Genomic DNA, 24,209 nt, shown 5'->3' with positions numbered 1-24,209 from the left:
ATTGACCTTACATGACCTTTGACCTTGATCATGTGACCTGAAACTCGAACAGGATGTTCAGTGATACTTGATTACTCTTATGTACACGTTTCATGAATCAGATCCATAAACTTTCAAAGTTATGATGGTAATTCAACAGATACACCCAATTCGGCCAAAGTTCATTGACCTTTGACCTTGGTCATGTGACCTGAAACGCGCACAGGATGTTCAGTGATACTTGATTACTCTAATGTCCAAGTTTAATGAACTAGACCAATAAACTTTCAAAGTTATGATGGTAATTCAACAAATACCCCGATTCGCCCAAAGTTCATTGACCCTAAATGACCTTTGACCTTAATCATGAGACCTGAAACTTGCACAAAATTTTCAGTGATGCTTGATTACTATTATGTCCAAGTTTCATGAATCAGATCCATAAACTTTCAAAGTTATGATGGGAATTCAACAGATATCCCCAATTCGGCCAAAGTTCATTGACCCTAAATGACCTTTGACCTTGGTCATGTGACGTGAAACTCATGCAGGATGTTCAGTGATACTTGATTAACCTTATGGCCAAGTTTTATTAACTAGGTCCATATACTTTCTAAGTTATGACGTCATTTCAAAAACTTAACCTCAGGTAAAGATTTGATGTTGACGCCGCCGCCGCCACCGCCGCCGCCGTCGCCGTCGGAAAAGCGGCGCCTATAGTCTCACTTTGCTTCGCAGGTGAGACAAAAACCGCTATAACATCCCGGTACCTGTGTGCTGATTATCGTACGGAAATTATTTCGTAGCCTCTACAATTTTGTTAAGCGTGGAGTAATACAATTTTTTACAAATCATATTAAAGGTCAAGTCCAACTCAGAAAACTGTTGAGTTGAATCAATAGAGAAAAATCAGGCAAGCACAATGCTGAAAATTTCATCAAAGTCGGATGTAAAATAAGAAAGTTATGACATTTCAAAGTTTCGCTTGTTTTTAACAAAATAGTTATGTGAACGAGCCAGTTGCATCCAAATGAGAGAGTCGATGGTGTCACTCACTTTTTCTTTTGTTTTTACGAATTTGATGATTAGGACCTCTTTGCCTGAAGCACAAAATGTTTAAAAAATGGAATTCCACGTGTTCAAGAGGAATTAAACTTCATTTCACATGCCAATGACGAGAAAATAAAAATATTTCACATTTCAAGTAATAAAATACAAAAGAAATAGTGAGTGAGCGATGTCATCAGTTCCTCATTTGCATACCGACCGAGATGTGCATATAACTGTTTTGTGAAATGAAGCGAAAGTTTAAAATGCCATAACTTTCTTATTTTACATCCGATTTTGATGAAATTTTCAGTGTTATGTTTGTTGAATTTTTCTCTTTTTATTCAAATCAAGTTTTTGTTGGGGTGGACTTGTCCTTTAAGGTTCACCTTAAAGACAGATGTACGACCAGGACAGTCATGACAGTGTAATTGCGATTTCTGGTCCCTCTACGACATCTAACATACACCATCGTATGCGTAAGCGCTCTGTCCGTAGCAATTTCGAATTAGATAATTTACGAATCAAATTGAAATCATAATTCAAAATCTGAAACGATAGGGATTTATTGAAATGTTATCTATATCACCTTTATAATTAAATCAATCTAATAAAGACCAAAATATCCCCATAATTGCAATCAAATCATTTTGTCAAATATTCTTATGAAGCATATTTTTGAAGGCTATAATTATTCTCTTATAATCATATAATATACATGTTTATTTTTGTTTTTGCATTTCTATAATTCCATACAATAAATTGCATCTAATTATGTTTCTAACAACCACATGTAAACAATACGAATTTCCATTTCATGGACAAATAAATAACACTTTTATATTCTTATATATATTTACAATGTCCCTTCAATACAATACAAGTAAGATTTATATAGCGCATTCCATTAATATTTCAATGCGCTTTATATACAATATAGCACTTATTACATTACAATATTATCATAATAAGAAGCCTAGGGGGATATTAACATTCCCTACCAAAAATCAAAGGAATTAAGCACTTTAATGTGTACTTCATAGGCTGAAAATTATTACGATGATCGTTGCAAATTTAAATCAGGCAAATATGGCCCAGGTTACTTTTTCACCAAAATTTTCCCCCATTTCATAAGCTTTCATCCTTGCTTGAACTAGATTTAAAGAACCTTGTATAGTTAGTTGTCCGGTTACTTGATTTGGGGCTGCATGTTTTAATACCCAATTTTTCTTTCCAAAGGGTGTTGATTTTTCTACTCCGACCGAACGTTATTAGTATGTAGACACCCTGAAGAGAGTTGACGACAACAAAGAAATAAGAGAGCCAGATATTATCAACAAAGCCTTTAATAAAGACTAAAAGCCAGGTCAGTCCCATCACGCTACAAATCTGAAAATGGAAAGATACAAACAAGACAAAATTAATCAGAAAACAAGTAAAAATTTATCCACAATTCCACATTATGCACTTTTAAAAACGCCTTGCATGGTAAGCACTTTTTAAATGTGAACTCCTATACCTACAAAAAATAGGGTAAAATTCACTGAGCAAAACGCTGAAAATTCCATCAATATAGGATAACAAATAACGAATTTACTTAATTTTGAAGGTTAGCATTATTCATTTTGTGAAGAGTTACATCAATGCCGTCATGAATAATTCAGTAGGTGAGTTGATGATGTCATTTTCCTCACTTTCCTTTTTGTTATGATATTGCGTGTATGACGCGTCTCTCTTGCAACAAAATTAAGTTGCAGATTTGGACACTAAGGACGCATGTTAATGGGTATATCTTATGCATTTAATCTTTTTCAATCCATTTTTATAGTGACTGCACTGTAAGTGCTAAATTAGCAATTCATTTTTACAGTGTAGTATTAAACAATCTAATTCCACAGGTTCAGGGAGGAAGTAATCATTGTTTCATTTGATAATGAGGAGAAAATTTCATATTTCATATAACAAAATACAAAAGAAATAGTGAGTGTCGGGATGATGCCAACAGTCATCTTATTTGCATACCGACCAGGATGAGCATATAACTGTTCTGTGAAATTAAGCAAAACTTGAAATTGTTCCCAACTCTCTTATTTTTCAACTGCATGATTTTGATTACATTTTCAGTGTTATTTTTTTTCGATTTTTCTTTTTATTCAAATCAACGTTTTGTTGGGCTGGACTTGTCCTTTAATGATCACATGCACTATTACACTGTTAAGAATAATTCAGATTTAAACAACGCTGTTTACTATATGAATTGCACAGTAATTGTTTAAACAGTTTAAACAAGTTTTTCAAATCTTAAACAACCATACTTAAATTATTGATAATTAAATATTTGAATTTAAACTTTGTTGTTTAAGATTTTAAACTCTTGTTTAAAATGTGAACTACTGTGCGATTCACACAATAACAGCATTGTTTAAATTATATTTAATAATGTACAAAGCTATCAAAAGGTGTATAAAACCAGAAAAATTGTGTTTGCCTACCTTAATGAAAAGCAAAACCTCCTTGGCAGTTTTCTGTACAGCAGAACTTTCTGACTTCCTTGCCATCTCACCTGCCTTCTTTTGTTGTTTTATTCCTATTACAGTATCAATGAACAAAGCCACATTCATGATTAAGAGTCCTGCCATAGGTAGGCCAACGCCAAATAAAACTGAATACCAATTAGCGTTCAACCAACATATTTCACCACCACCATGGTTGCTGCTTCCGTACGCATAGTCAAGGCTGGTAAACTTATCGATGAAGAGGCCAACACCAACAATAGCTGCTGGCGTGCCCCAGGCATAAAGAGAAAATTTGATGAACGACTTTTGGGAGTAACTCCTCCTTTTTAATGTGGCGCATGTGCCAAAAGTCCGGCAGAAGTCGAGAGCAAGAGCGTTCATCCAGAAGAAAAATGAGAGCAAGAAGAAGTGATTGAAGACGGCCACGACGATGCAGAGGGTACGGATGTTCCTGCTAACATTTCCTAAAGCTATCAATAAATATGATACGAAGAGTGCGGAACACAGGCAAAGGAGTGATTTTCCTGCTAGGGTGCGGAGTTTCGAAAACATAGAATACGTGATGATGACAAAGAGCAAAGCAATCATTGAGAAAATACTTCCTATCAATGATACGATACTAAGTATTTCACTAGACATGGTAGAGTCCCGGGTAGCGTTCGTTCTTTGAAAAAGTTCTGAAGAACATTCGTTCTCGGTAGAAAACATAATCTCACAGCCTAGTTCTACTCTTAAAGCTATACTTGTCACACAGATGTTGCCAAATGATGGTAAATGTTGGTAGGATGAATTGCCGATCAATAGTCCGTCAGAAGAACAATGTTCACTGTGGTTTATTTTCGTATCAGGTAAAGAGTCCTTTTCATACTGAAAATAGACACGACACTCGATCTCCTTTGCACCACTAATACAACCAATACTGTCGATGTGTCCATCGATATTGTTGCAGTAAATTCTGCTCCGATCATGGCGGATAACGGATAGTGTGTTATATGGAACATCCAGAATGAGAGAGTCTACTATCTCCCAGAGGACTGTTGTATCTTCCAATGAAAGTAAGCTTGTTTGAGGGTTACCACATGCATTAAATGACAAACGTGTATTAAATCCTTGGGCCAAATCTTCACAAACCTTACTTTTAGTGCTGTACTCAGAAAAGGGGTGCGGACAGTGGATATCCTGACATTGCCTTGTTTCTTCATTGAAAAATTGATCTGGTTTGCACAAACATCTTCGAAAGGCAGCATTGTTTCCGAATACGAAATAATCTGATAAACTTCCTATTCCAGTCTTCTCACCTGACACTCTTTGAGGTGGTTCTACTGACCTACATAAAAGTTCTTTCTCTGTACATATATCCACCTCATCTTCTTTGACATTGCAATAGAGGCATGCTAAGTTCTTGTATGTAGTACCATGATATTTGATGGGAGCAAGATAAGGTGGACATTTGACTTGCGCTCTGTACTTGGAGGAAAAGCTAGATGAACACATGGAAACATCAACTCTTACACATTCTTGCGCAGAAAAGTTTTCCGTGTATTTCAAATAATGTTTGCATCCTGCCCCTTTGAAGTCAAAGTTGGGTGGAATCTCAGGTTCATCAAACTCAGTATCGGTCGTACTGTATTCACTTCCGTCTCCAACAATAACATCGCGCTCACAATCCCAATTCCACCTCCATACATGTAAATCACTAGGTTGAGGTTTAATTCCATGGCATACAACACAATATATATTCTTAAAGTGACCAACGCCTCTCACGTATATTGGGGTGATCATGACATCAGAACCTGCATCAGATGACAATTCGCAGTTCTGTTTAACCGTACTTTCCGATGAAACGTATTCAGGGCATTTTGAGATTAAGTAATACATATATGATGAGTTAGTTGGAGGTACATCACTGTAGTATGTTACAATTACACCACTGCATGTTATATAAGGCTTGAATAATTTGTTGAACAAGTTACTACGGTTACTTATAGGGGCGTTTCCTTCAATGTCTGGACAACAATCTTCAAAGAAGAAACAGTTTGAATCGCATCGGCAAGTCTTCTCCTCCGTCTTGCAGCTGAAGGGATGATCACGATTCGGACATGTCAGGTCGAGGGGTGAGGTGTGATTCCCGTCTCCATGCTCACAAGTTAAGATATCTGTGGGGGGATAATTTAAACGAAATATTCAAAATATACACGTAGGCATACAACTTTCCCAAAGATAGCTGCATGTTGGATATCAATCAAGGTACATGTATTGATTTATTAAAAAAATAAGAACCATCCAGCTCTGTATTATGCATTTTATGCTTTACACATAAGAGAAGCTTAATTCAATTTATGTATATCAGGTACTGCCGGTACACTGGCATGTTTCAAATAACAGATCAGCATGTATACACGTAAAAGTGACTGACAGCGTTACATATTTTGTCACAGTCTTGCTTTTTTGTACGCACCATATTCAGACAGGCGACGCGGATGTCTATACACGGAAGTGGGTATTATCGTGAAAATACACAAACGATTATCGATTTAATAATCTCATAGCATATGCATATTTATGTAATTTCATTTAATTTAATTTATTTAGACACGATGCACGTATATCACCCAATGGCTGTTCTCCAGAACGTCCGTGTATAATTAAAAACACATTACATTTTCATTTTTTTGTGATTAATGAATATATTTTTGCATAAACTAGCATAAATAATTTTCTAGACAAAAATTCAAAATTCTGTGTGGAAGTTTGGTGATCCTCATGCACCTCTATACCAGATAGATAAAACAAATTGGTCAACAAATAAAGAAGAAGCATTTTTTTGTGATTATGGTTAAAATTCGCATACATTAGCATAAATAGTTTTCAAGTCAAGATTTCAAAATCCTGTGTAGAAGTTTGGTGAACCTCATGAAGCTCTACCAGATGGAAGAATAAATCAAAATCGGTATAATCGGTATAAAGCAAACAGAATTAAAATCGGACTTGAATTGACGAAGAAGAAGCATTTTGAAATTGTGGACGGATGACAGACGACGGGCAATGGAGGCCACGCTACGGCATAAGCTCATCCGGGCCGCCAGAAGGGCCGTCATAACAAAATGCATGCTTATGATACGGTATTCAATCCTACACTTTGAAGACAAGTGCAAGATTACGTCTTGCATAGCATTGTTTTCGTGTACTTCAGTGACATGTAGGAATAAAAATTGCCAAAGTAATCAGCTGATAAATCATATTATACATAATTACATTTCCAAAATATCTGACACCTTGGGCAAATACACCTTGCAATAAGGAACATATCTTGCATGTTATCATTTGATTCCGTTCTCCTGTGATCAGATGATCTTTAACCATTGTGAAGTTGTTTTTATCAAATATTTTGTTATATTAAGTAACATGGATTGGGAATGGAGACATTACTGTGCTTTTATTCTGCATAATCAACAGACTTATCAAAATGCAAGCAATATGAGGATCGAGAGTCACTTAATGTAGAGAAATGAAAAGGATTAACTAAATAACTGCAGCAGCTGATTACAGCATATGAATATTATTGTGATTTATATTATTCGTTTAAAGGACAAGTCCACCCCAACAAAAACTTGATTTGAATAAAAAGAGAAAAATTCAACAAGCATAACACTGAAAATTTCATCAAAATCGGATGTAAAATAAGAAAGTTATGACATTTCAAAATTTCGCTTCATTTCACAAAATCAGTTATAATTATGAACGAGCCATCTACATCCAAATGAGAAAGTCGATGATTTCATTCACTCACTATTTCTTTTGTTTTTTATTGTTTGAAATATGAAATATTTTGATTTTCTCGTCATTGTCATGTGAAATGAAGTTTCATTCTTCCCTGAACACGTGGAATTCCATTATTTTAACATTTTGTGCTTCAGGCAAGGAGGTCCTAATCGTCAAATTCGTAAAAATTGAAATATTGTATAATTCAAACAATAAAAAACAAAAGAAATAGTGAATGAGTGACATCATCAACTCTCTCATTTTGATGTAACTGGCTCGTTCATTTAACTATTTTGTTAAAAAAATAAGCGAATTTTTGAAATGTCGTAACTTTCTTATTTTACATCCGATTTTGATGAAATCTTCAACATTGTGCTTGTCTGATTTCTCTCTTTTGATTCAAATCAACATTTTTCTGAGGTGGACTTGGCCTTTAAATTTGGACCCATTATTAATCAACAGACGCAATTAGAAAATTCAAGAAATAAAGGGAAGTCACTTAATGCCGAGAAAAAAAATGAACTAAATAACCATAACCCATTTTTTTTCCTTTTCACTTAGTGATAATTTACATAAAAATCATGAAGTGTAATGACATGTAATGGTTTATATTATAGGAGAAAATGATGCTAAAAGTTGACAAAGAAAAGCACACAACAACAACAATGGAGCTAGGTATTCGCTATTGCTGTTTACCGTCTTCAATAATGTTATAAAAGAACTAAAAAGCAAGAGATTAAGATTATTATCTGTTTGAAATTGAACCGGTTCGACATCCAATTTAACAAAATACATGGCCTATAAAGAAAATGAATGCGTACCATCAATACTTCATAATTTTATCTGAGAATATTTTATGAATCTAAATGTATGCTCAAGATTAAAAAAAATCTAATTCAATATCCTAATTTTCTTGAATATTCACTTAAGTTTCTTGACCTTTTCATCTATCTATCTGGAAAAGGAGCACATCATACCCCTTCAATCAATCAATCTTTCACTTCAGTAGTTGAGTGGCTTATCAGTAATATCCCACGAAAATTGATCAAGGTTCAGAATGAATTTTCATTCACAATAATCCATCATTTTAGGTTAATCATGGACGCGTTACTAATCAATGCCTATTGGATGATATTAAAGGCCCGGCCCTGCATGATTGTAAAAATACATTTTAAAATTATTTTACCTTGAAATTCCAGGGTCTCTGCAAATGTTGGTATACCCGTTGAAGCAATCAGGCCCACAATAAGCATAAAATAATGTTCCATTCTTGCAATATGATGTAAAAGTTTGGCCAGACCTTTTAATAAATCATATCCAGCACAGAAAATACGCGTATCGATTAAACTGGAAATTGTTCACCGTTCTCGCAATACTCGATGATACGCTGCGTGCATGGGATGTTGAAACAATTTTGTTCGTAAGGGTGCCTCTCAATATGGCCGGATAAATAATTTAGGCTATAGAAAACAAGTAACTGCTTTAATAGATGAAGTATAATGTGTAGTAAAAGTCTGTCTTATTTCCCTTTGCTGATCAGAAGCATCTGTTTATACTATGACGTACATCATCACCACTTCCTCCATCTGGATAGGTCCATGGTCCAACTCAGAATGATCGAATGTATAAGTAATCAATACGTATATACACGCGGATTTCAGAGGAAGGAGGTCATAGCCTTGATCTTGAAAGGGTCTAAGACCAGAGACCTGCGAACGATAATAAACATGACAAAGGCATTTGATTGTGCGTTCACTATGATAATACAACTGAACGCGAGGAAGCCGAACCTTTACTAAAAGTACTGCCAGTAAATGCGGAGAAATGCGCTGAGCAGGTAGGGCTACTTCAAATTGCATTTGGAAACAGTCTCGCTTTAAGCCAATCAGAAACCTTGGAAGCAATTCATGAAATAAATAGTGGGTGCGTTTCATGAAAGAAATGGTTGGCGATTTTCTCGAGCTATCTGTTATAAGCTATTGAAATCTTGCAAATGGTTGGCTTAGAGCAAATTTGTCTGTGAAATCAACCAACACCATGCTATATAAAAGCTATATCGTCTTTCCACCGGAAATTGATACACAGCCTCTCCCATATTTCTGCTTATAATTCTTGCTCACTCCAATATAAAATATTTTGCTTTACTAGTGAATGAGACAAACAGACAAACGGTTAACTAAAATAGATTTAAAAAAATCTGTTTTAGAGCTACTATACTTAATCGACTTAAGCAACAGTCACATCTTGAGTTACATCCACCACCATACGGACAGAAAGTTGATGGACAGACACAAGTATCCACAGAACCTGGGTCGTTAATAGCAATAACTATCCGTAACTGATCCGTAGTGAACCCCTCCCCCCAAAAAAAAAAAAAAAAAAAAAAAACAATACGCTACCAAGACTTCTGCTGGGAGTCGTGACGAAAACAGACTTATGCAAGCAGGCCTAACCATTACAAAACTAGATTATTCGTAGCTTGGATGGAGATCATAAACATTCACGGCGATTTTCCACAAGTCCGCCGTACGGACAGTTACGGATGTTGCAGGGACACCCTCTGACATGCTCTGACTATCTGACGCTTGCATGGGGGCCCACACCACTCGTCATCATCCCTCGCATCTGGTCTGTCTCTTTGAACTAATTTGTTGGGTAGTTTCCTTTTTTTTCAAAGTATTGGTTGTTCTTAACATTAATATCTTTGTAACTTACACTGAAAACCAAAATTGGTCGCCAGACTAGTTTAAAGTTAGTCCAGATGGTGCCCACCTGGACTAGCTATAAGTTAGTCTGCTTTGCTGGACTAGCATGATGGACTAGTTTTGCTTAGTCCATCTTGCTAGACTAGCCTTTCATTAGTCGGTTGACTAGCATGTTCCTAGTCAAGCGACCAGTTTAACGTTAGTCATGCAAGCCTGACTAGTTTGATGCTAGTCCAGCGACTAGTTATTGGTTAGTCCAGCGAGCTGGACTAACATACAGCTAGTCGCTCGACTAGTTATTGACTAGTTTTAAGTTGGTCCAAATGGTGCCCACTTGGACTAACTTCAAGTTAGTCTTGCTGCTGGACTAACATGATGTTAGTCCACCAAGCTGGACTAGGTTGCTGAACTAGCATGTTTCGATGCGTCAAGCTGGACTAGGTTGCATTACTAGCATGACGGACTAACTTGACGGACTAGCCATGAATGAGCCAGAAAACCTAGCCGCGCCTTCAGACGTTCCCACCACGTTGCTAGACATCGCTAAAATAAGAATGAAAATATTTTCGAGGAACAAAATAAGAAATCAAGAAAATTTGTAAATTTATTTACAGTAACAATACAGTTTTATTATCCAAATATCATATATTTCCAAGACATTAAAGTAATATCACATCATCAAAATAATGGCATCCAGATGGGCTAGAGCATATACCATATTTTAGACAAATTATTTCTCACTATTAAAGTAGAAAAAATACCTCCTTGACAGTATTAATTAATCAATGCATTCTTTACAATAAATTCTTTTGAATTTGTTATTTGTTCACAAGAAAATAATATCAACCCCATATCATCTGACTGCCAATGAAATTAAACTTCCAAACATATATGCAAAATCTAACCTATTTACTTTTCCAAATGAAGATGTTCCTTCTAGATTTAAACATATATTATTAGGACGTGCAGTTTAATGCGCACTACATACTACGATTATTTGACGATTTGTTTTTCTTTTAACAAGGTTATGTAAACCATCATATTCAAATTCTTTCTTTCAATTTAAATAATGAGATTGAAAAAATCTTTACAAAATATATAGCAAAAGAAAGTAAAATAAAATGTACATATTGTAGAATTAATCGTAGATTAAAAAAAACACGGTAAAAACGTAACAGAGGAAAGAAATAAATAAAGTATTAAATACTAAATATTCAAAATCGATACACCGAGCATAGTTTGCATGTACATTAGTGGAATCCCCACTCTAGACAGGCGTAAACTTGAAAACATTAGAAAAGCGTTAAAAATATTGCATATTTATATACATTAAATACAATCATTGCAAAAAAAAGTAAATCAAAATGAATTCGAATAAAAAATCAAATAAAATTTGTAAAGTTGTAATTATAATCATTAATTAGATTTCAGTCTCGATACAGGGAATATGTATATATTGTTGAAAAATATGGCAGTAGGAAAATGACTCAAAGGTTGATATTCAATTGAAGGACTTCAAATATGAAAATATACATATGAAAACTTTATTATTTCTGGAAGTTTACTTGCTTACTTTTGTTCGATGTGTTTCTGTAAACATGAGTTTTGTACATTGCAGTATGTTATCATGCTCCTCATGAAAATATCAACAAAATAATTTTGATACAAATTCAAGGTATAGAAGGACAATTTTGGTTTTGTACTCGAGTGACAGAATTATGAAAAAATACATAATACAAATTAATAGTCAGATGAATTCCTTTGTGAAAAGGGTGATAAAATGTAGATAATACAAATTACAGAATTTGGTATGTACAAACTGTTGCTGTCCAAATAAATAAAAAAGAACTAATGTTTTGCTCTGTAATGTCATAACACAAACATTTGCATTTGTTTATTACGCAAAAGTAAACCTTTTCAAACTTAGTCATATACCCAGAGCATCCCACAATAAACTTGGCGTCTGATTAAGAAAACACTATTTAGATTTGAATTTGTGAAAACCAACATTTTATAATACAGATTTAAAATAAATCTGATATTGTTTGGAATATCAGATTTATCTTAAATTATTATTATTGTATGGTATAAACCTTAACCAAAATTATTAGGACACTAGAGTGTTTGATTATACTAGATTTCAGCAATAAAGAATTAACACAAATAGATATAGAAGGTTAATTATCTTAACTCACTGCATGATTGATTTATTGTTAATGTAAATATGGGCCGTGGACTGTTGTCTCCATCCTGAATATCTAATAAGATCTTTGCATAAATATGAGAGTCTTACTTAGGCAAGTGGGATATTGAAAATAGACGATATAAAACGAACAGATCGACATCGTGGCCTCTGACAGAAGGTCGAGCGATTTGGTGATTGTGAGGATTGTGTTCCGTGTCCGTCTGGAGGTGTAAGGGATTCTGTGACTGTTCAGATAAATGATATAACAGACGATGGAAATGACAATTAGAGTGATAGAAACAATTGGAAAATCAGAAAGATGAAATCGATATTATTCAGAGTTAGCAGCATGTGCTGACGAGGAAGGCACCACTACGAAAATCATAGTAATAGTATATACATGTATCTTTTTTGTCATAAAAAATCGCAATTGTCATATATAGAAAGAGATGACCCCTGTATCTTACGTCATAATTACATGGACTATGAATAGTTTTCATACAGTCTGATACTTGTGCAGAAATCCCCTTAAAACAATTGCCTCATAGCTAGCTATCACATTATAAACATACCAAATCCTAAAGACTAATGTAACTAATGTTTCCATAAGAATGTGTTTATTAAAATTGAAGAGAACATGGGAGTTAGATGTTAAATGTGGAAGGAACTTCATCAGAAATTTCACAATGTTTCATTTTCGTTAAATCATATCAATATTAAGGAAATGTGAAGGAAAGCAAAACATTACACATAGAAATTTAACTAACCTCAGTTCTAGTGACACAAAGAGATCATTAAATTTCCATGAACATGCTGAAGAAGTCATGTTGTTGCCAAGGATGGGTCCACTGCTTATGTCATTGCTTCTAGAATGCTTAACTGAAAACGAAGAACAGATGTTCAATTATTATATTCATTTTATTTCTTTTTATCAATCGACGCAGAATATGTCAGGTACAATAAACAATAAAAACATTTCATGACAACTCCTTTACACCATTAAGAACAACAGTGAAACATTGTTTTGTACAGTATCTTCAGTGGTATATGATGATGGTCAACTTGTCAGTAATTAATCATTTATAATGTTTTTTTTATTCTGCCTATTCTTTTAAAATGTAAATCGTTTGTAAGCAGCAGATAAGCATAGAAGTGCTTCCTCACCTTCTCTTCCTCCCAGACCTCTATCGTCTATAGATGATTGGTATGCTTCTTCTTGCCATTCCCAAATTTAATTGATGAGTTAGACGTTTTTGCGAACCCATTTTCAATGATCGGCATATACGATATTTCTTTATTCTGTAGACGACCCATCTCTGTAGATAACTGTGTAAAAGAAAAAAAATCATCATCATCGTTTTACTACAGAATCAGTGCGTCTCATTGGGTTGTTGTTTCTTATGTGATAAACAAAATAATTAACTAGCTCCTGCAGTTCGCCATCGTCATTTGTAACATATAAACATTGATTTTATGCTTATGGGTCTTTTAAATCACTCGTGGGTTATGTAAAAAGGGATAAACCTATCGATTTTCATCTACTTGCATCAGTTCATTTATATAAGCCACTTCTTCGTGAACATTTGCCTAATAATGGACATAGATTATTCTAAAAACTGCCTACAGTAGGCTCCAATTTCAATTTTTTTTGGTGAGATTCTGAATAAAGAATTTTTCTTTCCTTTCCATAAGTGGTACAAGTATAAAAGTATCAAACCCAACACAATCCAACTGACAATGGGGGAACGCGTAAAACATTCCATTCAAAGACTGCTTTCCAAATACAAAGATCCAGCTAATGGAAACTTAATAAAAAATTATATAAGCCTACCTAATATTCCAGATATCACAAATAAAATATAAAACTAATGATAGCTACTGAACAATTATAATTATTTTCACAATACCATATCTAATCTTACAAAATTCAGAAAGAAACACAAAGAATTTCCTTTCCTACATGCATGTAGAAAAGACAACAATCTCAAATAACTTGGGCTACGAGTATGTATGACATATTTTTGAATTTCCTTCAAAAAAGATGCATTTCTGATACTTTAGTTAATTTCAAAAGTTCCACAAATCAATTTAATGCGTATTTGCTAGTGAAGAGTCAAAAAATATAACCGAAAACCCCCAGCCGAAGTTATCGGCACTATACTCTCCTATATAAGAATACGAAAATTCTCACACTCCTCTCACACACTTCACTTATAATTATTGGAAACACTTAACGGGCATGCAGTGACATATTTGTGCCGTTGCTGTGTGAAATATGCTCTTCGTCCTCTCCCAGATTTGTCTCTTTAGGATCATGCATGCATTATATCGATTTTAATCTTTAAAAAGGAGGAAAATTGTACTTACTTTGAATTTTTCGATATGGTTCGACTGATTCTAGAAAACAGGCAAAAGATACAGGCTTTCAGTAGAAGAACTTCAGACTTGCTTCCCTGATCGTATCACACACGAATCACACAGCGAAATGATGACCCAAATGATGCATTGTTTGTGAAAGCGTTAATTTGAGCGGGCAATTTCCAACTGAAACAAAAGCTGGCTTAGGATTGGTCTTTGTATCCAAATAAGCAACTTCTTTGTAGTGCTCAGTGCTACTGCATGTTGACAGTAATGCATGTGTTTGCTTTTCGGGTTATTCAATGCACAGGCTCAGATTCCAGTTAGGCCTACCTGTAAACACTGATTGTGGGACATGGGTTAAATGTGCCTATAGGCAACATCTTGAAAGAATCAGAACATTAATTGCATGTTGCTCATCTTTCATCCGATCTTTTTTTTTTTTTTGCTTTCATGCACTTCATGATAATCATTGATTTTTGTTAGAACTTTCTTCATTATTCAACAGATGTCTTGAATCAAGATCCGTGTCGTACTTTGAGCCGCAGGTTATTCACTATAATCATGATTCTGTGAAAGTGCTAAAATACCTAATCTTTTCTAATAAATATTTTTTTAGGCGTACTAATCATAATACATAAATTACAATAGAGGACAATGGTATATCCAAGAGCTTTCTTCTTTTTTTGTGGTGGAGCCAAACATACTTTAGTTTAAAAAAATGTAAAAGCTATTTTATTTTCAGCATCTGACTTGCCTTGCCTCAAATTCGACAACCCAGGCTGGATTCACTATTAAGACAAGCAGGAAACCTTGCCTGACAACCTATCTCGATTTACATAACTCAAACTAGACTGTACTGCTTGACAAGCTAAAAGCTAGTCTGTCTAGATTGACAAGTCATAAACTAGTCCTCCCTGCTTGACAAGCCCGAAGCTAGTCAGTCTGGCTTGACAAGCTACAAGCTAGTCCGTCCTGTTTGACAAGCTAAATGCTAGTCTGTCTCGAATGACAAGCCTTGAACTAGTCAGTCCTGCTTGACAAGTCAGAAGCTAGTCAATCTGGCTTGACAAGTTACACGCTAGTTCGTCCTGTCTGACAAGCTTAAAGCTAGTCTGTCTCGATTGACAAGCGATAAACTAGTCCGTCCTGCTTGACAAACCAGAAGCTAGTCCGTCCCTAAACTAGTCCAGCACAGAAAAGGACATTAGTCGAGCAATTTCGACTAATTTCAAGCTAGTCCAGCAGGCCGAAAGCTTGTCTTAGAGGCTGGACTAGTTTAAAATGCAGGTTTTTCCTAGTCCAGCAGCCTCGACTAACATGCCAGACTAGTTAAAGCCTAGTCGAGCCTCCGCTGGACTAGTTTAGGTTTTCAGTGTACTTCTAAGCACCCGAAAACACACACAAATACACTTAACTTAAACGGATGGTCCGGGCTGAAAATATTTATGTCTTAAGACATAGAGTAGAATTCTACTTGGCAAAATGCCGAAAATTTTCTTCAAAATCGGATAACAAATAATAAAGTTATTGAAGTTTAAAGTTTAGCAATATTTTGTGAAAAAAAATCGCCATGAATATTCATTGGGTGGGCTGATGATGTCACACCCCCACTTTCCGTTTTCTTATGTTATTACATAAAGTCATATATTTTTTCATTATTTCATACTTGTGTGAATAATATGTCTCCCTTATAATGAAATAAGTTGCAGCAATAAATATGTAATGCACTAAATCAGTTGTCAATCCAGTTCCAGTTTTCCAGTTCTTGGAGGAAAAAAATGAATAAATCTAATTTCATATAATAGAATGCAAAAGAACAAGTGGAGATGTGACATCATCCGCACTCCTATTGAATATTCATGACGACTGTTTTCACAAAATATTGCTAAACTTTAAAATTCAATAACTTTGTTATTTGCTAACCGATTTTGATGAAATTTTCGGCATTTTGCTCAGTGAATTCTACCCTATATCAAGCTATAAATATTTTCAGCCCGGACCATCCCTTTAATTATGCAACAACAGTGCAAACATTCGAAATGTTAAGATGATAAAGAATGAACATTTTGGCAATTTCGCTACACATGCTTTACTACTCCTTGAAAGTAATGTGCTTGAAGTTCAATAAAATCAGGGAGTATGGAGTTAAAATGGAAGGGCGCAGAAGTTCAGTATTTTATGGCATTTGTGTTTATTATGAGTGAGATAATACCCCCTGTCTGATATGCACACCCCCACTGAGAAAGAGCTGGTGTTCATGGTGTTTGATTCTATTGATGTAGGACAGGGAATCGTTAGTGATCGTTATTTGCGTTGCTACTTTCCTTTCGCGGTGCTTTGATCTCTGCAAAGTATGACGTGAATGTTACCCGGGGGGGGGGCACTTGCATTGACGAGTGGATACCATGCGCGACAAAAAAAAACACGTAAAAAGGATGTATTTTTCATGATAGGGCACGTTACGTACGTAACGTAATAAGGGTGTTAGAACCACTAAAATAATTTAAAAAAAAGATATTTATTTTGCTCGGAAAGCTACGTGTTAAGGGTCAGATTTGCGAGGGTATACAAGACATCAATATTTTATAAAGGATGTACGTTTTGCCCCAACAGTCAACACTACGGTCGTGTTTAGAGCCCTATTTTCGCGAGGAGTGGGATGTTCGGCCGTACTAAACCCAATGGTTTAAGTACAAGGTAAAACCGTCGACCGCGGAAGTCCGTGAAAAAATTATATACACATGTATAACAATTAATATATCGCTGTACTTGTTTAGGGGTTCAATTCAAAGAATACTTGCCGAGGGTAACGTTTTGCTTTCAATTTTTGTTAAGGTAGGGTTTCACATGCCAATACTTCAAGGGTTAAGGGGTGTATTTTCAGAATATGGAAAATACTTGTTTAGGATGCTTTTCGAGATCCCATGGTCGTGCATGGTATCCAATCGTCAATGGAAGTGCCTCCCCCGTGGAATGTTATTATCATTCCATATTTGGCCTATTGTTGATATTAGATTCGTCAATGCTAAATAATCAACTACAATAGAATATATTTGAGGAACGGATTATAATATTAACTTTATGAGTATGTGAACTACCGAGAAACACACACACCCACACATTCACACTCTTACCACATGCAACCAAAAATCGTCATAATAACATGTCTGAAAAAGAAATTGAAAAAAATTATTTTGTCGTCCAAGATTGCCTATAGGGGTAAAGTCGAATCCAGTCAAGTATGGACCGGCTTTCACCAAGTCAATTGCGCTATAATGAAATCAATGAATTTTCAATATGCGATTTGGCTGTAATTCATGATAGTATGATTGAAATGATTATTGAAGTTCGATCGTCATTTATGAAAAATGAATGTCATATGTATGTGTGGGCCTTACGTATTTCTGTTATTATCGCGTAAATAGGTTAATATACATGATATTCATATCTACAAATACCATTCTTAGTTTTTCATCCAAATGGAAGAGGGTATAAAAATAATGATTACAACAAAGTGAACGTGAAATAGAAAAATAAAAGACAGATGAAAAGAGAATCATTTTTCTTTTGCTCTTTTGAAAAAATGAAACCATCTATAATCCAATTCAATTATTCAATTCAGATAATATTGTCTTAAATCGCATTCAACATCTAACCATGGCTACTTGGAAATAGATTTTTGAATTGTTCCATATTTTTTGCTATGATATTCGATTGGAACGTATTTTACTTCACAGGCATGCTTTTAACAAATTTGACCACTTAAACCATGGAGCTATAATAGCTCAATGCTTAAATGAACGTATTCCATAAACAGATCGAGATTCCGGTCCTAGTTGTTGTGACAAATAGCATATACACAGAAATGTTAAACAATATACACACGCACGTGGGCGGATAATTTCCAGGAATAATATCCCCAACACACACATACAAAAGTCATGTACAAAATAATAACCCACACATTATTATAATGATAATAATTCTATGAAAATGCAAAATATTGATATAACGATTCATCTCGCTGTTAATTAGTAAATGACTGTCAATATCATCATGGAGCTTTCCATGGTCAGATAGTTTCATTCTCATTTTCTGGTTTTGATATACATGTAACATAGTTCTCTTCCCTTTTTCTTGAAAATGTAATTTTCATCCATACACAACATTTTTATTTTTTAATTTTTGAAAATTATTTTCTAAAAGACGATATAACTTTTATTTTGCTAAATTTCACGGTTGAATAAAATTAAGTCAAAATGTGCTTCCTGTAATAGGATCTTTTTTTCACACATATCTATCGATAAACATTATCAAACAACATTCATCATTTCACGGTTCAATGAACATTGAATGAAAACAAAAAATATGATTTTCAAATATAGGCAAGTATTGTTTCATTTTGGGTAGTGTCACTCTGAAGCCATGTGCGAAGATTCATGAAAAAACTGTTGGCAGAAGTAAGAAAAACCGTCCATGAAACAAACCCTCATTTTACGTTTGATTTCCTCTCCTATAGACATCGTGTTACAGTTACACTACTGGTGGATATGTTTAAAGGTCAAGTCCACCTCAGAAAAATGTTGATTTGAATCATTAGAGAAAAATCAGACAAGCACAATGCTGAAAATTTCATCCAAATCGGATGTAAAATAAGTTATGACATTTCAAAGTTTCGCTTATTTTTAACAAAATAGTTATATGAACTAGCCAGTTACATCCAAATGAAAGAGTCGATGATGTCACTCACTCACTATTTCTTTTGTTTTTTATTGTTTGAATTATACAATATTTCAATTTTTACGAATTTGACGATTAGGACCTCCTTGCCTGAAGCACAAAATATTAAAATAATGGAATTCCACGTTTTGGAATGAAACTTCATTTCACATGATAATGACGAGAAAATCAAAATATTTCATATTTCATATAATAAAATACAAAAGAAATAGTGAGTGAGTGATGTCATCAGTTCCTCATTTGCATACCGACCGAGATGTGCGTATATAACTGTTTTGTGAAATGAAGCGAAACTTTAAAATGCCATAACTTTCTTATTTTACATCCGATTTTGATGAAATTTTCAGTGTTATTCTTGTTGATTTTTTCTCTTTTTATTCAAATCAATTTTTTGTTGGGGTGGACTTGTCCTTTAAGAATAAATAACCCTTCAATATAAGTTTAAGAATAAATAACCCTTCAATATGGTGGAACTTTTTTCAAACCTGTCTTTAGCAATCATTGCTAAAGACAGGTTTGAAAAAAAAGTTCCACCATATTGAAATCCACCTATGGACAGAAAATTCTGTGCAAAAATTAAATCGATTTGTTTTTTATGGACCAGTGAGCACGCATTCAAAGGGGGGAAAGGGGCATTTTCAATATCACAGACTCATTTCATGGACTCTCTTGTGACTTTAAAAATGGTCATTTTTTTATTCAATCTTTGATTACTCTTGCATGACTCAACCGATCAATCTCGTTTTCCCCCAGGGGTTGCATAATGAGTGTAAAAAACAACTATGACATATTATATCTCAAAATTATTCCGTTCAAAAGTTACAGCATTTTGAGTTAGGGGTACTTACTTTTTTTAATTTTTTTTTTTACTTCTGTTGTTGTATATACAGTACAAGTGCCGCTTTGCCTCTTTGTACCATAAATTTAAATGCCCCCCACAACGATTTCAAGGTAACCCGCTAATATTAAATTGTTTTTTTAAGGTCATTATGTACTTGATCCAGGCGCCATGATATCATCTGTTCAGTGTTAGGTCGTTAGGTTCATACAAAAATGCAAATGATGCAATTAGTCTTGACGAGGTGTGTATTTTTATGTTGCTACGTCCATAATGCTTCCGCTTTCACTCCGACGAAACTGACCCAGATTAAAGATATTTCGAATGATATTAGCATCGGTCTGATTCGGTTTCGTTGGTGTGAATTAAACACTCGAGTGTAGATGAAAACAAAACTAGTAAATAAACATGATTAATGAGAATGTGAAAACCATCCAACTAGCAGCATGTATACAGTATTTTGAGGTGGTGTTAAAACGTAAAAGACCAAAAAAAAAGAGAGAGACGAGGAGTGCATCAAAATAGATCAAAGCTCAGTCGTTTTGATTCCTCGCATTATTCCTCTCAGAATCGGATTATTTCGCGCCCCTTTCATAGTTTCTTTACACACCTATAATGTAGGCATGACATAAAAAAGTCTACCCTCTTTAAGCGCCAATTTTAGGGGCGCAGAAAATGAAAAAAGAGAAAGAGAAACGGGAGGAAACGAAGATAAATCGGAATGTTTATAAATACTAGATAGGCCTATATATATAAAACCCCTCAAAAAAAGTTCCGCAACTCAAGTTTGAGTGCTAATAAATTTCTTAGTGTGCCATCATCATATGTTAAAGTGGTATCAATGGAAAGCATGATTATTCCTCTTTACAATCATGTGTCATTTGTAATGCTAGTGTTATCATGAAATACACAAGACATGATAAATATGCAGCAATGTAAAAAATGAAATGTTGCAAATTCGTTGCCATTTCATGTTTGAGTTCTGCAACTCAAACTGCAAGTTTGAGTGCCAATAAATTTCTTAATGTGCCATCATCATGTGTAAAAGTGATATCTTTAGAAAGCATGATTATTCTCCTTTACAATCATGTGTCATTTGTAATGCTAGTGTTATCATGTAATACACAGACATGATAATACGCAGCAATGTTAGAAATGAAATGTTGCAAAATGCGTCGTTTCCAATAGCGAATTTCCAATTGTTTTGAGGATGGACCGAGTGCATTCACTGTCGCCGGCCGGCCAGCGCCAGCATGGTGGAAATTCTATAGAAATGGAGACTCTTGTTAGAAATCAATGCACTTTGCAACATTTCACTTCTGACTTTTCTCAATGTTCATGGTGACTGCATATTCCATGATTACATAATCACAGCAAATGGCATGTCATTGTAAAGAGGAATAATTCAGCTTTCCAATGAAACCAATTTCATCTTTTATACTTCATTAACCAAAGAGATATCATCCCCCAAAACTGAGTTGCAAAACTTTTTTTGAGGGGTTTTATAATAGATAACTACAATACAAATAAGCCTGTGAGGACTTAAAATACCACAATTTTCTTGAGTTTGGTCGCTTCGCTTCTCCTCACGAATATTTTTTCTTTTGGCTCTCATAAAATTTAACAGCTTTTTTATCGGTTAAACCTTTGTTACCGGTGCTAATAAAATTTAGTCCATGGAAATTTTTCAAGAATTTTTCACTTAGAAAAATAAAGTCTTAGTTCAAATTGGAACAAGAATTTGATTTATTAGAATTAATTCTACTGCTGTCTACAGCACCCGCACATGCACCTGTATTGCACCTACTTGATCAGTAAATATCAAACTTGGTCACGAACCCTTCTTTATGAGGCAGCCATCAATTCTAAGCTTAACCGCTCACAATGGCCGTATCCTGCGTTCATTAATGTTGATTTTTATTAAAAAAGTGAAGTATATGCTCACATCATTGTTTTTTGTTCTGATTGTACATCATGGTTTTATTGTATCAGTTATGGATTATTTTGTATATTGCAAACAATTTAAATACTTTTGATAATGTATTATTTTCAACGCAGAAATGAAAATTGAACAAACAACAAAACAAAAATGAGTATAGCTTAAACGAATAAAGGAAATTGCATTAATCCTTTAAAAAAGTTTTTGTTAAGTTTGAAAAAAATAAAAATGTTTTTGTCTTTTTTTTAATTACAACTCTGCATTGAAGTATTTTATCATCTACTTGTAGCTAATCAAACAAATTCTGATTGTAGGGGCCAATCGGCATAATCACAACAAAGGGCTTATATCAACTTTAATCCTGTTAATGATGATATGGTTAATTCAAATGACTGAGTGTCAGGAAAGAAATTTAATTATAGAATGTTTCAGTTAACATTCTTTTACTTCATCCAAGTGAGGGTTGTCTTGTAGACAAGTAGGAACATATGTTTTGAATATTTTAAAAGCAAGCATTGGAAACGCTTGATACCCCCTTTTTGTACCAGGTTGATGTCATATTTTATTCTATGTAAACATTTTCATACAGGTGTCATGCATAGCAAACAGTGCTCTAGTATTGATGAATGTAAGTGTATAGAATACACAGGAAGTGTCTTTTATTAATGAGAATGTGTTGCTTTATGCACTCATCTGTTATCGAAATCCTTTGAATTACTTTATATAAATTTTACAGTCAGACCTAGTAACGGTAGGGTATATTAGGAGGTTAATTTCGGTAATTCGGGGAGAACCACCTAAGCCATGTGAGCTAGAATAGACTACAGATGTTTGTGTACGCAGTCTAAGTTATAACTGAGGACTACGTCGGTGACGAGATAACGACCCCAGCTGCCGCCGGTTCTCCACCGACATGACTGGTCAAAAATCATGTCATCATTGGGGGCTCGATCCCGTCCACTAATTCGTTGAAGCCACATATCTCTTATCTGGGGGCTACTCATCGAGGAGACATCGCAACCTGCGGAGGCCAGGAACTGGACCGACCACCAGGGCCAAGTGGGGCGTGTCAGACCAGATAGGATGATGGGGGCTCACATCAACGAATACCGTTTAAGTTAAGTTATATTCTGTTATCCATAATCCACATCTATGTATATTTTCTTGTACAATCATTGTCAAAGAAATCAAAAGAAATATTAAAAAGGTTTGATTAAATCTTTCATAACTGTAATCCTCAGTTTTTTACGTATTCCTTCTTTGGTGTCAAGCAGCAGTAGATAAATAATTTTAAAAAAAAGTCACTTCCCACGTGACACTGAGTTAAAAACACCAACAATGCAAAATAATTACTATCTGCATCGATAATTTGTTTTGTGTTTTATAGGGCCGATAAATGTTCTATTAAAAGTGAATAGTTTTAAGTATTCAATTAGATAATGGAGGCGAACTATTAGTATTTGTCTAAGTATAATTGAGATCAGGTATAAGAGTATTTTAGAATATTAGAATCCATAATTATCATGGTTACATTGCACGGTTAACCGGAAAATACATGCCTCAAATATAAAACGATACTCAAACAACCTCTTATCATGATTAGAGATTAATAATTCAATGTGATTAATGAATCGCATTTGGAATTAAACTATAGCCTGTTTTATTCAAACAGGGGAGCGCTTCATCTACATTTCGTATATAGGGCCGAGATAATTATCTATTTATATTCCTTTTTTGTGATCGAAAGCTTCGTTGGGCTTTTTGGAAGAAAGGGGGGGGGGCTTTGGGGACTCGACCCCCCCCCCCCCGTTGAACAGCGCGTGACGAGTATCGACCACGATAGCGCGCTTAATAGTATATCTGTGGAGCCTTTTATGAAAGGACGTCTTGTCGGTAGGTGCATGGGGGTGGGGATGGGGACTATTTGGACCAGAATAGGAGTGATCAAGACCTCAAACACGGACATTGATCCCTTTTTTGTCTGGGGCGGGGTAAAATATCCACCAGCTTTGCTAAAATTAATTACTACCAAACACATAACGATTTCACGCAGATGATAATTTCATGTTGAAAATACCCGTTTGCACCGAAATGCCCATTTTGACATAGTGCCCTTTTTGGCTTTGTCCCCTAAACA

At 34.7% G+C, this 24,209-nt stretch overlaps 1 protein-coding gene and 1 long non-coding RNA gene across 2 annotated transcripts; both read right to left on the bottom strand.

Moving 5' to 3' along the window:
• Positions 1 to 1,363: 1,363 nt before the first annotated feature.
• On the bottom strand, positions 1,364 to 8,947 carry LOC121429110. The gene is made up of 3 exons (XM_041626022.1): positions 8,491 to 8,947; positions 3,519 to 5,698; positions 1,364 to 2,415 (listed from the first exon to the last, which is right to left on the bottom strand). The coding sequence occupies exons 1-3, from the start codon at positions 8,570 to 8,572 to the stop codon at positions 2,155 to 2,157; spliced, it is 2,523 nt and encodes an 840-aa protein (XP_041481956.1). The 5' UTR covers positions 8,573 to 8,947; the 3' UTR covers positions 1,364 to 2,154.
• Positions 8,948 to 12,967: 4,020 nt separating this feature from the next.
• On the bottom strand, positions 12,968 to 14,979 carry LOC121406595. The gene is made up of 3 exons (XR_005968831.1): positions 14,562 to 14,979; positions 13,359 to 13,520; positions 12,968 to 13,073 (listed from the first exon to the last, which is right to left on the bottom strand). It is a non-coding gene; the product is annotated as an uncharacterized LOC121406595 (long non-coding RNA).
• Positions 14,980 to 24,209: the final 9,230 nt, after the last annotated feature.

Source organism: Lytechinus variegatus, chromosome 1, assembly GCF_018143015.1.
Source record: "Lytechinus variegatus isolate NC3 chromosome 1, Lvar_3.0, whole genome shotgun sequence".
NCBI classification, from domain to species: domain Eukaryota; kingdom Metazoa; phylum Echinodermata; class Echinoidea; order Temnopleuroida; family Toxopneustidae; genus Lytechinus; species Lytechinus variegatus.
This window is presented reverse-complemented; position numbering and strand designations above follow the sequence as displayed.